Source organism: Olea europaea, chromosome 13, assembly GCF_002742605.1.
Source record: "Olea europaea var. sylvestris chromosome 13, O_europaea_v1, whole genome shotgun sequence".
Classification (NCBI taxonomy): Eukaryota; Viridiplantae; Streptophyta; class Magnoliopsida; order Lamiales; family Oleaceae; genus Olea; species Olea europaea.
Genome location: NC_036249.1, coordinates 11,579,965 through 11,596,646, shown reverse-complemented (window position 1 = coordinate 11,596,646; position 16,682 = coordinate 11,579,965). Strand labels below are relative to the sequence as shown.

Genomic DNA, 16,682 nt, shown 5'->3' with positions numbered 1-16,682 from the left:
TGTCCAAAAAGTAATTTAAGATGTAATACCTGTAATATTACGGCTTGAAGGATATGATGCAAGCTCAGTAGAAATCCCATTGACATCTATTAATCCAGTTTTACATGTCGAAACTTCTATCTGTGCCATCCGTGATCTCTTAGTGCACCCACTGTTATTTCTTGCTATTTTTCCTGATTTTCGTAATAAAAGTTTATCTTCTTCCTCTTCCTCTGGCTCTGGCTCTGGCTTCGGCTTCAATGAAAGAGAAGTTATGTTCCTAAACCCACAGTCTTTCAGGGTGTCATCATTGGGAAAGCTTGAAATTGGGCTGGCCTGCCTATGAAGTTCAGAATCAGGCATCATCGTCCATGGAACTGGTGAAGAGGCACTAACTGCACGAATTTCATTGACATTATCATATTATGAAAAACTATGAATTACAAACATTAGTGTGCAATCATATGTGGATTTGTAAGTTTTGGAATGCTTACCTATATTGCTTCCACGAAAACAACGCGTTCAAAGAAATGCACTACAGAATTTTCATTTTAATTTCCACATACTAAAAAGTAATAGAGGCAATTTCTATATCAATATCTTAAGATGTGAAAATCAAGAGAACCAAAATGAAAGGAAAGGGATGGAAAAAGAATTAAGATGAGCTACAGCATGGTCCCCAGTGGATATTGTCAAACAATTCAGGACAGACAATAATTGGCATTTAAAGGTGTATAAGCCACCCAAAAACCTAAATACAACCCATTTTACTCTTACAAAAATGAAATTATTTAAGCCAAATCTTGAAGGAAATGAGGCTTTCCCCACTACAATTTTTATTAATAATTCTGTAGTTGAAGTTCCAAGAAGAGGGATTATGAATGAACAAAATAGTACTAAGATAATACTGACTTCGGAAAACAGAAAAAGTCAACAGCATATTGCTCATGCATATCTTCATGTCTTCTGGTCACAATTTTCACATCATAGAAGCTAGAGCATCCCAACATTACGGAAGATGAAGCTCATAAAAAGAAGAAAGATAAAAGGTGGAAGGACTTATGTCCTAAGTCTCGGTTCCAAATGTAATATTAACGTAACAAACAACATAAAGTGCATGACAAAAAAGGTTATTCTATTTCAGCTCTTATCACTTGTCCTTAGCTCCCAAATTTTTAAATCCGTAATAGTTTCTCTATCAAAACATCCACAAAGTTAAAACCTTGCCATACTAATACATATATGTGAATACCATCTTCAAGCAACTTTCTCGGTGCCTATATAACCATTAGCATGACTAAATTCTACACTCCAACGCTCGTATTCAGTTTCTTCAATGATAAACTTACAATAAAAGTACCATATCATAATCACGAGCCGATGTTCAAACCACTAGTCTAAAGAAAAACTAAGAAATGCTATAACTATTTTCAAATGTTATGCTCGGCGAATCATCCAATGTCTCATTAATTAGGGAATAATATTCGAAACAATAAATGGAGATACAAAATAGAACGTTGCAATCAATTTAAAACATTAATTAGCAAGGTAAAACGAAATCCTTTGTCGAGCAGCATTCACTACAAGCACAAGTACAGCAGAAGAACCGTTTTTTTTTTTTAAATTTAAAACATTAATTAGCAAGGTAAAACGAAATCCTTTTCGAAGCAGCTTTACTACAAGCACAAGTACAGCAGAAAAACCGTTTTTTTTTTTTTAAAGAAATAAATAATAAGGAAAAAGAAAAGAAAAGATAAAAAATAATGGGAAAATTATAATATTTATTAAACTGAAAAAATAACGGGAATACCTGAACTTAAAAAGCAATCTTCTAGAAACACAAAAAGAATAAAAAATTATAATAATCATACTAGAGAAAAACCAAAAGGAAGAAAAAGGAACTAAGTACTAGACAATACACCAGAAAACAAATTTAATTATGACAATAAATAAAACCCAATACTTCTAATACTCTAAAAAATCGAAAACTTAATTAGAAAGCAACCACCTTTTCGAACCCCAAAACTGCTAGCAGCATCCGGTTGCAGACCCTCAGCTTCGTCCACCACAACACCGCTGGCACCACCAAAACCCTCAACCGATCCCATGAGCTTTGCCACCGCCGTCGGCTGAACCACCTTGACTGCTTCTTCCATTTACCGCAGATAATACCACCGCGCAAACCCCGTACACATATTAAAGCAAAAAATTATCACTAATTTCATCTCAACTATATACAAAAAAAAAAAAAAAAAAAAAAAAACCAAAAATTTAAAAATTCAAAAAAAAAAAAAAAAAAAAAACCCAAAATTTCAACAATTCATATCAAAATTCAGCTGAGTTCAAATGATTGTGCTGGGTGGGCTGAAATGACGTAATAGCCACGGGTACGGGGGAGATTGATGTGGATCCAAGGGATAAATCGGGGAATTCGGGTGGCTGCGGCTGAGGAGAGAGAGTCTAGGGCAAAAAATTGAGGGGTCAGAATGGGAGAGTATTTATACCTTACGGGAAAAGAAGAAAACGAGTTGGCTGGGTTACAGAAACAGGAGGTCACCCAACTTTTACTGAAAGTTCATTTTAGCCACTTAACTTTTTCATTCTAAAATCATAATCTCAAAGTTAAAATTTAATATTTCCTCCGTCCCAATTATATAGACTTTTTCGTTTTTCACGCGAATTAAGAAATCTTGTTTAATGTCAGTGGAAAATTAATTTTTGTCAAGATATTTCCTAATTTACTCCTATTTAATTTTCAGTATATAGTAGTAAATTATTGTTGTAATTAATAAATAATTTGAAAGATTTAAGTTGAAGAAGAAGAAATTAGAGTTGTTCCATGTTTCCAAGAAGTGAGAAAAGCGTGTGTATTTAAATGATTTCAAAAAGTTGACATATTAAGTGAGAAAATTTGAATAATGATATATTGGTAAAGGAACAAAATAAAATATTCTAAATTATGAAAGAGGCCTATATATTTGGGACAAGAAAAAAATGAAACTCAGCCTATATATTAGGACGGAGTGAGTATTAATTTTAACTATACATTAACCATTATTACCCATTTATTATCGCATATTTTGTAGGGCCTAATAATCTTTTCATTATAATCACATTATTATTTTCCAAGACAAGACTTAAGTTTCGATTTCGTCAAATGTCATTTCCCATGAAGAGTTTCATAGTCGACCCCTTTTGACATTATTTTGCAAGTGGGTTGTATTATAATGCAATCTAACCTTGTTAATACGAAATTCGTGATGTTGAAATGATATTGTGACATAATAACTTATTATCAGTTATATCAGCACAACACTCATCAATTAGAAAGATGTGATTATTGCATAGTTAGACAAATTACGAGTCTTGTTCTCATTTTATTATACATGTGACAAGGCCCTTGTGTCAAATAAAAAGGATATTAGGTTTTTAGTGACGGAATCTTTATTAGCCCTTATTTAAGCCCCATTCTTGTCAAAAATATGCATTTTTAAATAGGTCTCGTTTGAGCCACATTAATGTAATAATGAGAATAAAAAAATATAGCTGCTACGAGCCCCACACAAGAAATAGAACATTAAATATAGTGGTTTAATATGATAAATAAAAATCATATTTTTCATTTTAAAGGGCAAATAATGAAAAACAAATAGGGGCTATAGTATATTGATGGGAAATTGTGATTAAAAATAAAGAAAAGTTTTAAATTTACATGTAATATTATTTTAATGAAAAATGTATAATTAAAATGAGGTTAAGTCATTGTTGAAAAATGTATTTTCGTGAAAATAAAGGTGCTCAAACAAGGGTTTAGTGACAAAATTTGTATGAAATTGAACTTTTCAGCGATGAATTTGAATTTGAATTTGAATTTGAATTTGAAAAATAATTAAACTGAGACTTTGCTCAAAGTTTGGTAGCCAACGATGATTTTTACCCTTTAGAGTCATCGATGGGGTATATTCCAGTGTGGGTGGCTACCATGATCCTTTTGAATTTTTAGCCCACATTGATTTATCCATATTGAGCTACTTTCACCTACGATAACCCTTGGGTAGGTTTGTAAGCAAAAATCGTCAAATCGAAAATCGCATTTTAGAAACCGTCGATTTGGTGCTATGTGGACTCGATCAACGAAATAGTTTTGAATCAAACCAAATCGGTCAAAATAGTTTGGTTTAGGTTTGAGAATTTTAATTGCAGATTAAAATCAAACCGGACCAACGAAAAAATATATAAAAATAAAAAATTGAAAAATTGAAATTTTTAGAAAATTCATCCAAATATGTAAAATTCAATAGTTTTGTCATTTGTGGGTATTTTTCTCAATTTCTAATTTTCTAATACAGATATATTATTATTATCTAATAAACCTAATTTACATATAATAATCTCAAGACTAACATAATCTATCAAAAACTCTTTTCCTCTTCAAAATTTAGATGAACTCCAATTGACACTCAACACAATCTTGAGCCACCAGCACCCACACTTCTTTTTTAGATTTTTCACATCTCTTCAAAATTGAATTGAAATTCATTATACCAAATCGGAGACAAAGAGATCCTAGACTTTCAATGATAATATTTGCTACGAATAAAATTTCAGATAAATAATTTTTTTGGAGCAAACTAAGGTAAGAAAATGAAATTAAATGCGTTTCATAATATCATACAAACATAAATTTGTATAATTGTTATATTTAGATATTATAAACAATTACTTTATTATTGTGGTTAGTTATTCTTTTTGTCTAATCAGTATCTTTTTTTTCAAATATGATGATCACGAAGTCTTGTTGGACATCATTATATTTTTTGGGCCTTACATCTAGTTTAGTAGATTTGTATTGTAACGTTATTGTATCATCACTAGCCTAAAAAATGTGAACAAAAATGAAAAAAAAAAAACTATGTTTTAATTTATTGTAATTCACTTTGATTTAGTTAGTATTTAAATTTATAGTAAATATATTTAGCCCTCTATTTAAGCCATATTTTCCATATAATCATAATGAGAAAATTGATCATTGAAGAGGAGGTTGGGTCCCACACATGAAACAGCAGGTTAACAAAGGTTCAAATTTTCATTTTTTTGTGGGATAACGTCCAAATTTTCATTTTTTTGTCCCAAAAATTTGGTTCAAATATGGGCTTAATTTGTTTCAGATTTATTGCTTATAAAATATAAATATATATTGAATTCAATGAATTAATGACAGAAAAAATATATGGTGAAATCGGAGGTTTAAAATCAGACCAAATCGTTATATTTATGTTTGAATTTTTTTCCAAATCGTTCAAAATGGTTTGGTTTAGATTTGAGTTTTTCTTAAATCGATTTAAACAGTTTGATTTGAAAATTTGTCAAAAATCTGTAAAATCGGATCGCTTACACCTCTACCATTGACGAAGTTCGTGGATACAGAAATTGAAAATCCACCACGTGTTAAGGTGATATGTCAATGGATTGAAGTCTTCCTTGAGGTCTAGTAATGAAAACAGAAAATGGAGTACTGTATGGATACTCAAGGCAATGAATTGACTTTAATACCCCACTTTAGAGTGAGTTCATATATAGCGATTGATATGAGATCCTAGAATGCCTTTGGCAAACCTTTAAATAATGGATAATTTTTATTAACTTATCCAATACATGATTAGAAGTAATTACTTTAATAAAATTAATACAGTGGGCTAATGCTAGAAAAACAAATCAATAATGTCAATTAATCAAGGATTTAATGCAAAAATAATAAATTATATATTGTGTTGACTTGTAAAATGACATTCATCTATCTGTTGATATAAATATGTTATCTTAGCAAGATCTCGTGCAATGTAGAGTGAGAGGATAATAGACAATATTACTTTTTATCTGTCGACTTTTATTGTAAATGTGATATAACAGAGTCGGACTTGATTTTAGGATAAGATGCATATTTGTTTGACCAATTTTACAAGTTGTAAGGTCTACCCCTACTCATAGTATCTTTCGATTAGCCGAGTGACAACCTCTAAAGTCTTTTTAACCACATCTTCAGCTATCACAATTTCTCCGACAGTGATTTCCATGTTTCTTTCTTTTCGTTTTTTCCTCTTTTTTTTTTTTTTTGATGTTTTTTATTTTTTTTCCGCTTTGCTTTAAACTTTACTTTTCCTTGCAAAAGTGTACTTGGGATCCAAATAAGTCTCCAAGATACAATGTAATCAATGAAGATGTTTGTTGACGTTTATGCATCAACAACAATAAATCGAACACAGAGATGAATTGAATGTATATGAGATTTTATTTTTTATTTTTTTCTTAACAACTTCTCATTAGATTCTAAGGCATGGGATGCCGCTTTGCTTTAAACTTTACTTTTCCTTACAAAAGAGTGTACATGGGATCCATCTAAGTCTTCAAGCTACAATGTAATCAATGAAGATGTTTGATGAAGTTTATGCATTAACAACAATAAATCGAACACATAGATGAATGGAATGTATACGAGAATTTTTTATTTTTATTTTTTTTTTGTTTTACAGTATACTGGACACAAAGAATGATTTTGAAGAAAATAATTCTCAAAACATCAAGTGCAAAAAATTAGTAGAAGAAGAAGAATGCAAGATTTTCATATCTCACTAAAATGAAAACATCAATCTCTCTATATTAACTTTGAGTTGTCACAATCATCACCCTTTATCCATGCTATCTCATTTAACAAGTTATGGATGGTTATTTCTCGTGTCCGTGTATATGCACGTACATGCACATGCACATGGATGATACAGTATATCTCGTAATTCATTTAGAATTATACTAACATATGAAAAATATCTTACTGCAAATCCATTTACATAGGTAAGAGTATCTCCAATTGCAGTGTAAAATATGGTGTAAATTGACATCTCCAATATTATTTTTACATCTTCATTTACATCACAAGAATCTAAATTCAAATTTTCCTCTAATGAGAATATCTAAAACCACTTTTTGCCTCTTTTGGATATTTGTCAAAAAATGAAATTTGCATTTCCTTTGCATATCTTTATTTGAGAGATTTTTGATAAATTTGGAGATCTAAATCAGGGACGGACCCAAGGGGGATCCCATAGGGTTTCCCTTGACCCTCCAGCTTTAAAAAAATAAAAATAAAATTGTTTTTTTCATAGTACATGCACATGCACATGGATGATACAATATATCTCCTAATTCATTTAGAATCATACTAACATATGAAAAATATCTTACTGCAAATCCATTTACATAAGTAAGAGTATCTCCAATTTTGGTGTAAAATATGGTGTAAATTGATATCTCCAATATTGTTTTTACATCTTCATTTACATCACAAGAATCTAAATTCAAATTTTGCTCTAATAGGAATATCTAAAACCACTTTTTGCATCTTTTGGATATTTGTCAAAAAATGAAATTTGCATTTCCTTTGCATATCTTTATTTGAGAGATTTTCGATAAATTTGGATATCTGAATCAGGGATGGACCCAAGGGGGATCCCATAGGGTCTCACTTGACCCTCCAGCTTTAAAAAAAAAGAAAGAAAAAAAATTTGTTTTTTCTTAGTTTTCTGCCCACTATGGAATACCAAACGAAATTGAAATATTACATTCTTAATATTATTTTGAAGTACTCACGGCCTAGTATTTCACGTCATTAATAGTGTGCGAAATGGCCAATCATAGCAAATGTTATGACGCGTCAAAGTAGGTCATTCTAAACAATATTTCGAGAATTTCGATAACAAGTTAACTTTAAAAATTCTTTGACAATTATACACTAGTCATATCCATAAATCTTCTATATCCTCTCAAAGCTCATTTCGAGAACTATATCATAAACATATCAAATGATCTAAATGAATATCGAAAATAGTTAAACTTGCGTCAAACATGTGTGTGTGTGTGTATTTTTTTTTTTTTTTGACATAAAAATTCTTAATAAAATGTTTATTACTTCATAGGGGTTATAAATTGTTATACTACTTTTTTATTTTGATTATTTTTATATTTGAAAGAAATTTCAATCATTTTTATGATTTTTTTTATTAATGTTACATTTTCCTCTCAATCAATTAATTTTTTTGCAAATGACGTCAAAAATTTTATTAGGAAATTTATTAGATTATTTAAAAAAATTATTTGATTTAGAGGAAAAAATAACAATAATTAACAAAATCCTAAAAATGATCGAATTTTCCTTTTTATATATAAAAAAAATTTTAGATGTAAAATAACCAAGATGAAAAGTAGTAGTATAACAATTTATAACTCTTACAAAGTAATAAAAAAATTTCGTCACCTTCTTAAAAGTTTGATTGTGACCCTCTAATATAAAATGTCTACGTTCGCCCCCAATTTAAATCACAATCTAAATTTATTTTATATCACGTCTGAAGATGTTCCAACAATATCATATTTCATAATTCATATGCACTAATTATACACAAATATTTAACATTAACATTATATTTCATTTAAATGGGAAAAAAATGAATCTCATGCATGTAATCACAAAGGGTCATGTTATAATAACAATACTCATATTTTGTAACGTAGTCGAATCGTTACTTAGCATTATTCTTGTTATTATAGCATTTAATGCTTCATTTCACACTTGATATCTAAGTTAGCATATACATAAATCAATGATCCTGTTTCGCGCGGGTTAGTCGCTAACAATTAAAAAGGGATCAGACGATTGTGTAAGGGATAAACCTCTTGAGACAAAGTCCCAAAAATGGGTGTTTTTATTGGCGATGACTTTACAATTGGAAAATAAAAACAGAATGCCTTCAAGGGGCGCAAGCACACGAGTTACTGAAAAAAAGTGTTTAAATCTAAATTAAGAAATTTAAAGTTACATATTCTCTGTTTGAGAGTGTTTGATTCAGGGTCTTTTGCTCTATATCTTTTCTTCTTTTTATACTCCTTGGATGATCTCTTCGTGATCAGCCGCTTAAAAACTGCTTGATCGCTCTATAACTGTCCATTTTCCTCGTAGTGGCCAACTTGTCATGGAACTGCCTTCTCTAACTGCTGCCATTACTTTTTGCCGTTCAACCGTCTTTAATTGAATTACTGGAATCGTGGAACGTGATAGGGCAACTCAATAACCGCTTCATTAACCGCACCTTTGAGTAACCATAACATCTTACGTTTGCTAAGATCTTGGACGACTCGAAGGTTTGGGCGAGAACAGGGGCACAGTTCTGGGCGATTGCATGGCAATCCATTCGCTCAAATCTTGGACGATTTGTAACCTTGGTGATGGTATTACCGCGTTCATGGGCTTCCCTATTTGGGCATTTATCCTGCATTTCCTGATTGGGTCGTTTTTTGGGCTATTTGATTTTGGGAATCTTCCAATTGTGCTTCATTCCTTAGGCTATTCGACTTGGGCTGAACTTTTTGTATGTCAACAATTACCCCCCAATATGGCAGAATTAATACCAATTATTAATTTTTGCCATATTCACTTTGTGTTCCCCAACAACATTCGAAATTTCCAAGAATTTCAATCATTATTTTCTTCCATAACTTGAAAATGTGCGACGTTTGCAAACACTTATAACCCCCAAATACACCATTTCATTGCACCACTAAATCACGCCTCATTTTTTCGCGCTTCTCTCTCGCAATATTACTGTTCATCTCCTTACTTCTCTGCTACATAATTCTGAAAAAACTCTATTTCGTTCCTAATGGCCGCTTCACAATCCCAGTCTGGTGACTCCTTCAGCTTCGAAGACTTCCAGAAACTCCTTCACTCGGCCATATATAACTCCAAACTTCCTTGCACCAGCCAACGTCGAACTCAAAGAGTTCTATCTAGGTCCTTCATTCAACAACGTCGAGGCCATCGAATAAGCGGCGGTCGGTCAGCTATTCCCTTGTACTCAAAGTCCTCCGTTTCTAAACTCTTTGCCGCTGGGGCCACTTCGCGAAAGAGGTATTCGTACTTGGCCTAAATCTGATGTCGTTTTCCATAGGTGGCACGCTCGCCTTGTGGACCATGGTCCTACTAAAGCAATTTTTTATAATGTTAGGATTTCTGATTTATTAGAAATCTCTCTTCGACCCCCTATTTTTGATTCAACACTTTTTTCAATCGCTTTAAGTTTTTGGTCTTCTGAGTATAATACTTTTTTTCCCTCTTAGCCCCATGTCCATTACCTTAAGGGATGTTGGGGCCCTAGTAAATCTGCCACCTTTGGGCGATACCATTTTCCCTAGTATTTTGATTTCTGGTGTTGCCCCAAAATTTGAAAGAAAACACACCGAATCTTATTCAAGCCTGCAAACCTGTCATAACCACTCGAGCACTGAGCCTTCCTATGCTGAGCGTGTGGCCTTTCTTCTGATTTGACTTTGTAAATACATTTTGTGTGTGCCACGCATAAAGCCCTCCATGAGCTATTTACCCATAGCGCACGAATTGGCGCGTGGTAGGCCTCTGAATTTGTGTTCTTTCTTTTTAGCTGCCCTCTATACAGACATGGCTTCTCTTCAATCCCAATTGAAGAATGGTGCATCTCCTACTAGCAGTGAGCCTCTTTGGTTCGCTCAAATGTGGTTCAGAGCCTATTTTCCATCGCTTTGTGCTCCATCCTTTTCCAGTCCTTCTGCTAGTTGCTATGGGCTAGCCATTGATCCCCTAAATCCTGTAAATATGTCCAGAAGGGATATTTTTTCATTCTTTTATACTTTTGATTCAATCCCTTCCTTCTTTTCTTTTCCTCCATTTTTGACTCCGAATTATGTGCAACCTCCATCCACTATGGATAGTGCAAGCACCTCTCTGTTCGTTTTGATTCAATTTTTGACCGGGAGGGAGTTGTTCCATGATATTTTGACTGGGACCAATGCCAAAGCTGGGGTTGAAATATACATTCCCCAATTCTTTGTTCGCCAACTTGGTTTCGGCCAAACTTGGCCCGTTCCCCCTTGCTATTCAAGAAACTTGATAGACCGCTTCCACACCATTAATAAGGTAGAGGTAGAAGCTATTGTAGCAAAGCAATATTCTTTTGACGAGCAGCTTTTCATTAGCCCCCTTTAATCCTAGCCGTGCCATCCATCCCTTTTTTGAACAACTCTGGCCGTCAATGAAGCGCAGATTGTTTGCGACTTATGCCAATCGTGCTTTCCATTCACTCGACCAGCCAAACATTTCTTCCACCTCTCCTATTTTGGTCACTCCTCTGTCCATTAGGAGTCTCTCTTCCCCTGCTCGCGCTAAATAGTCTGCTCGTCCATCGACTTCTCTTCCTGCCAAGCTCACTGCAGCTAAAAGTGCCCCAAGCCGCAAACGGCCAGCCTCAGCATCTCCCATTTTGGAGGATGATGCTGATGATGATGATGACACCCCTCTCATTGTCAGGAGGAAGGTAATTAAATTGGTTTACTCACAAGCATACCTTTCCATACTTGAAACTTTTCTATGTGCTGATGGTTTATTTGGATTTTTCAGAAAAGTTCAGCCTCTCCTTTGAAGGCTTTGGTGTTGGCAGCTCCTGCTCCATCATCCTCTACTGAGGCTGCTTCGTCCAAACCAGCTGATGAAGGGACTACGCTTAAAGAGAAATCTTCAGTCCCAGAATCTTCATCACAACTAATGGATGAGCCACCTTCTTCCCAGGGCGTTGACCCACCAAACGTCGAAGCAGAAAGTAATTCATTTTTTGATGCTTTGCCTTTGCTTGTGCTATTGGTTTTTGATTTGTTGCTTTTTGAGTTCTGCCGATGCTCCCATGAGTCTGCCCGTTGTGGCAAGGTCGTCTCGCTTAGACAAGGGAAAGTCCTCACGAATGGTGGAGCCACGTGGTAGATTTGGCTGGGGATATGCCACCTTCCACGATTGCTGATGAGGTAATCTTTGCTTCACCTTTACTTCCACTTTGTTTAGTGTAGTGAAAACCTTCAATGTTGAGAACTTTCTTTGCAGGATGCTGATAAAATTGTGCGTTCCATCCAAGACTTGTTCACTTCTTGAGGGCAAATCAAGACATCTCGCCCTGTTTCAGCCAGTCGTCCTTCTGCTTCTTCAGAGGAAGATATGAAGTTCCTCAAGCAGTCGATATTTGAGTATGTATCCTTCATGGATATGAACATCGGTAAGGCTAGTGCTGCCAAGTATAAGGATAAGCTTGAGCATTTGAATGTGAAATTGGAGCAAGCACTGACACTTCCTTTGCTCAATCTTTCTGCTGATTTTAAAACAACGTTAAAAGTTGTCCATTCTGAGGTCCTTTCCTTGCTGGCCAAAAATGTTGAACTGAAGGCCAAAAGTACTCAATATCTCCGCGCTGTATCTGAAAGAGAGTCCTTGCTTCTGGAGATCAACAAAGCTGAGGACGAATTGAAAGAAATCTCTTCCGAAGTCATGATTGAAGACTCTTTGATGACTAGTTTGACTGCACAGATGAATGAGCTTCAAGCCAAGATGGACGACTGCAAGGCGAGAATGACTGCTAAAAAGCGTAATGCCTCCCAAGGAATTGAGCGAACCAAGTCTTTGGTAGAGCAGTACAAGAAGCTGGAAGTTGATGACGATGTTGTGGCTGAATTGAATATCACTTCTTCTCGGCAGAGCGAGGATTGAGGGAGATTTAGGGAAAGAATTCGTTTGGTATGGGGCGAATTGTAATTAAGACATATAATGCCTTAACTTTTTCTTTTTGTAATTTCGTATTGACTTTCCCTTTGTAACCTTGTACTGATATCCATTGCTAATTTTGATCATAACAACAGCCATCATTGTTAATGAATAAATATTTTAGCTTCTTGTGTATTGACGTTTGTCTTTTAATCGTCAATCGCTTAAGCATTTAACTGTTTTATGCTAAAATTTTTGCACATTTTCTCTTGATATTTCTGCCCCTTTTTTTTTCAAGATTTGGGCCATTTAATTCCATTTACTAGGCACGAATGTGGCTGTTCATATTTTGTCTTTTCACCTTCACCCCCTTATAAATGTACGTATACTTCACACTTTCCATCTTCATTTCCATTTTCTTCTTAAAAAAAAAAAACCAATTTGCTGCCATTGTTTGACATTTTGACAATCAATCCAAAACTTTCATTTTCCATGAAAATGGATCATCTGATCCGCCCATTTTGCCATCTTTCTTGATGTCGCCTTTGGTATGGGAGATATAGGAAATATTCTTTGGCCAGTAAAGTTCTTCCCATCGTCTCCATGTTCCTTACAAGGAGTTCGATGATGGAAGACAATCTTCGAGGACGCCTGTAAGCCAGCTTGCTTGCTAAGAGTGCTTCTCAGCCTCCTTGCCCGTCATTGCAGCGATGCATTTAGGAAGGCGATGCGAAGGCGATTCATCTTCCTTTCTGCTTGCTGAGAGTGCTTCTCGGTCTCTCTGATTGTCTTTGCAGCAGTGCGATCGAGATGGCGATCAAGGTCAGTACACCCTCTTACTCGGCGATCGATCGGGAGATTAGTTTGTTCTTAATTGTAGTTTATAGAGCATTTAGCATCTTGTATTTTGTAGCTTTATAATGAACGTTTGATAATAAAGGAATTTATTTGAACGTATTTCGCTCTGGCCCTTTTTACTCTACGATCGTTCAATGCGATTTGATTACGCTTTTATTTGTTCACTTTCCCATAAGGAAGGAACATATTTTTTTAAATATTTGCCATTAATGAATCTCATGTGCTTGGTGCCGTCTAAATCTTCCAAATGATAGGCTCCATTAGGCAACACATTATTTATTTTATATGGTCCTTTCCAATTGGACGATCATTTGCCAGACTTTGATCTTTGCTATCCAAAGGGAGTACTGTTTTCCAAACCAATTCGCCCAGGCCGAACAACTTGGCTATAACTTTTTTATTATAAAATTTAGCCATTCTTCGTTTTTGAACTTGCAATCTATTTAGGACATCTAACTTTAATTCGTCAAACTCCAATAAGTTTTGAACTAGTGATTCGGTATACTCATCACCACTTAACTTATATTGTAAACACACTCTGATCGATTGCACATTGATTTCCATAGGCAAAACGGCCTCTTGTCCATAAGTAAGTTGGAAAGGAGTAATTTTTGTATTTGACCGAGGCAACGCCCTATAAGCTCATAAGGCCTTGTTTAGACATTCTTACCAATTTCTAGCATTTTTGTCTTTCATTTTCCTTATGATATTTTTTAGAATCTTATTAGAAGATTCTGCTTGTCCGTTGGAATGAGCGTAATATGGTGTGGAGTTCACTAATTTAACCCCAAACTCGCTCAATAATTTATTCACTTGATCCCCATTCAAAGATGTTCTGTGATCTACCATCAAAGTTTGTGAAATGTCAAATCTATAAATGATGTGATCACAGATAAATTTTATGACATTCTTTTGGGTGATCTCCTTTAAAGGTACAGCCTCTACCCATTTAGTGAAATAATCAGTTGCAACTATAACAAAAGTATGTTGCTTAGACGATGGGGGATAAATCTCCCCTATCAGGTCTATCGCCCAACCCTTGAACGGCCAAGGTTTAATAATAGGTGCTATCTCTCGTGCTGGCGCCCTTTGTATTGGACCATGCTTTTGACATGCTAAACAACTCTTTGCATACTGAATGCATAATTCTCCCATCTTTGGCCAAAAATATCCACTCCTAATAATTAACCATCTCATCCTTTGGCCAGCTTGATGAGCTCCACATATCCCTTCGTGCACTTCAGCCACGATCGTCCTGACTTCTTGCAAACTTACACATTTTAGCAATATACCATCAGAACGTTTCTTAAACAACTCTTCATCTATTAGTATATAGTTTAGTAAACGCGGCATTATTTTTCTACTATTTCCTTTATTAGGTTTTTAAGGAACCTTTTAATCTCTGTCCTCCAATCCATTGCATCTCCATCTTGTACGCAATGAAGTTCAATCCTTCTCACCCTTCTTTGGATCACGAGCAATATGGTTCCATACTCACAAGTAGATTTCCAATTTAAAACTTTTGAGTACCTTGAAGCCATCTGGGCCAACTCATTTGCCACGTCATTATAGATCCTATTAACGCATTGAAGTTCTACTTGTTCGAATTCTTCTAACAACTCTTGGGCGATTTCATATTGACTCGTGATGGAATCACTTTGGCATTTAAAATCACCAATCAATTGGTGAATTACCAATTGAGAATCGCCTCTAATGATTACATTCTTTACCCCCATATCTATCATTAGTTCTAGGCCCACGATTAAGGCTTCATATTCGACCTGATTGTTGGTGCACATCCTATCCAAAGTGAATGCGAACTTGTAGCAAATCCCTAAAGGATTTATCAATGCTACTCCTACTCCTACACCTTTCGAGGTTTTTGACCCATCGAAATACAACACCCAAGGTTTTAGTTCGAACGAATTGATTTCTAATTCAATTTCTTCAGGCATGTCATAAATCGCCCTCTCTTCACCAAATTGGTCTTCTTGCGCGACCATTCTAGCTATCGATTCTTTTTCAGCCGATACATACACTTTCATTGACCGTCCGTGGATTGGTGACACCAACACTAGTGGACTTGATAAATATGTCTTCAAGCTTTCAAAAGCCTTTTGATGTTCTTCTTTCCAGACGAATTCCTCCTGATTTTTCAACTTTAAAAGTGGCGAAAAGACTTTAGTTCGCCCTGCACAGTTAAAAATAAAGCATCTTAAAAAGTTTACTTGGCCTAGAAACCTTTGCAATTCTTTTTTGTTGCTAGGTGGTTTGGCCTCTAAAATGGCCTTCGATTTATTTTTATCAAGTTCAATCTCTCTTTTGTGTACCAAGAAATCAAGAAAGTTCCCTACATTAACACTAAATGCACATTTCAAGGGATTTAACTTTAGTTTATGTTGCTTCATTCGCTCAAATGAACATCTTAACTGTTCGAAATGGTCCTCTTCTTTAATGGATTTGACCACTATATCATCTACATACACTTCAACAAACTTGCCTATCATATCATGAAAAATTAAATTCATTGCCCTTTGATAAGTTGTTCCTACATTTTTCAGGCCGAAAGGCATGACTACCCATTCAAAACATCCTAGAGACTCAGGACATCTAAAGGCAGTTTTGTGTATGTCTTCCTCAGCTATATAAATTTGATTGTATCCTGAATACCCATCCATAAAGGCATGCATGACGTGTCCGGCAATTGAGTCTACTAAAGAATCTACCGTGGGCATTAGATATTCATCTTTGGGTGTGGCTATGTTTAAATTCCTAAAGTCTATGCACACCCTTAGTTTACCATTCTTTTGTAGTACTGGCACGATATTAGACAACCATTCGACATACCTGGTTGTTCTAATAAAGCATGCTTTTAATAATCGCTCTATCTCTTTCTTAATCTCAGTGAGTACATTAGGAGCGAAACGTCTGGGAGGTTGCCTATGAGGATTAAAATTAGGTTTAGTTGGTAATCTATGTTCCACCAAGTCTCTATCTAAACCAGGCATTTGTTCATATTTCTAAGCAAAACAATCTTTATACTCCTTTAACAAAGCGATTAATTTATCACTAACCTCTTGATCAAGCATCTGGCTGATGAATGTTGGACTATCTTCTCCTTCATTGCTAATATTCACTTTAATCAAAGGGTCTTGTGCTTGAGCGTATCCAGGCTTGATGGTCCGCATTATTTCATCGTCCAGTTCCCTTGTAGGCACTTCTTCTTCTAAACAATCCACCT

The 16,682-nt window shown here is 34.8% G+C and overlaps 1 protein-coding gene across 1 annotated transcript; it reads right to left on the bottom strand.

The window, feature by feature from the left end:
* Positions 1-2,466, bottom strand: LOC111407599. The gene is made up of 2 exons (XM_023037200.1): positions 1,988-2,466; positions 1-374 (listed from the first exon to the last, which is right to left on the bottom strand). The coding sequence occupies exons 1-2, from the start codon at positions 2,133-2,135 to the stop codon at positions 16-18; spliced, it is 507 nt and encodes a 168-aa protein (XP_022892968.1). The 5' UTR covers positions 2,136-2,466; the 3' UTR covers positions 1-15.
* Positions 2,467-16,682: the final 14,216 nt, after the last annotated feature.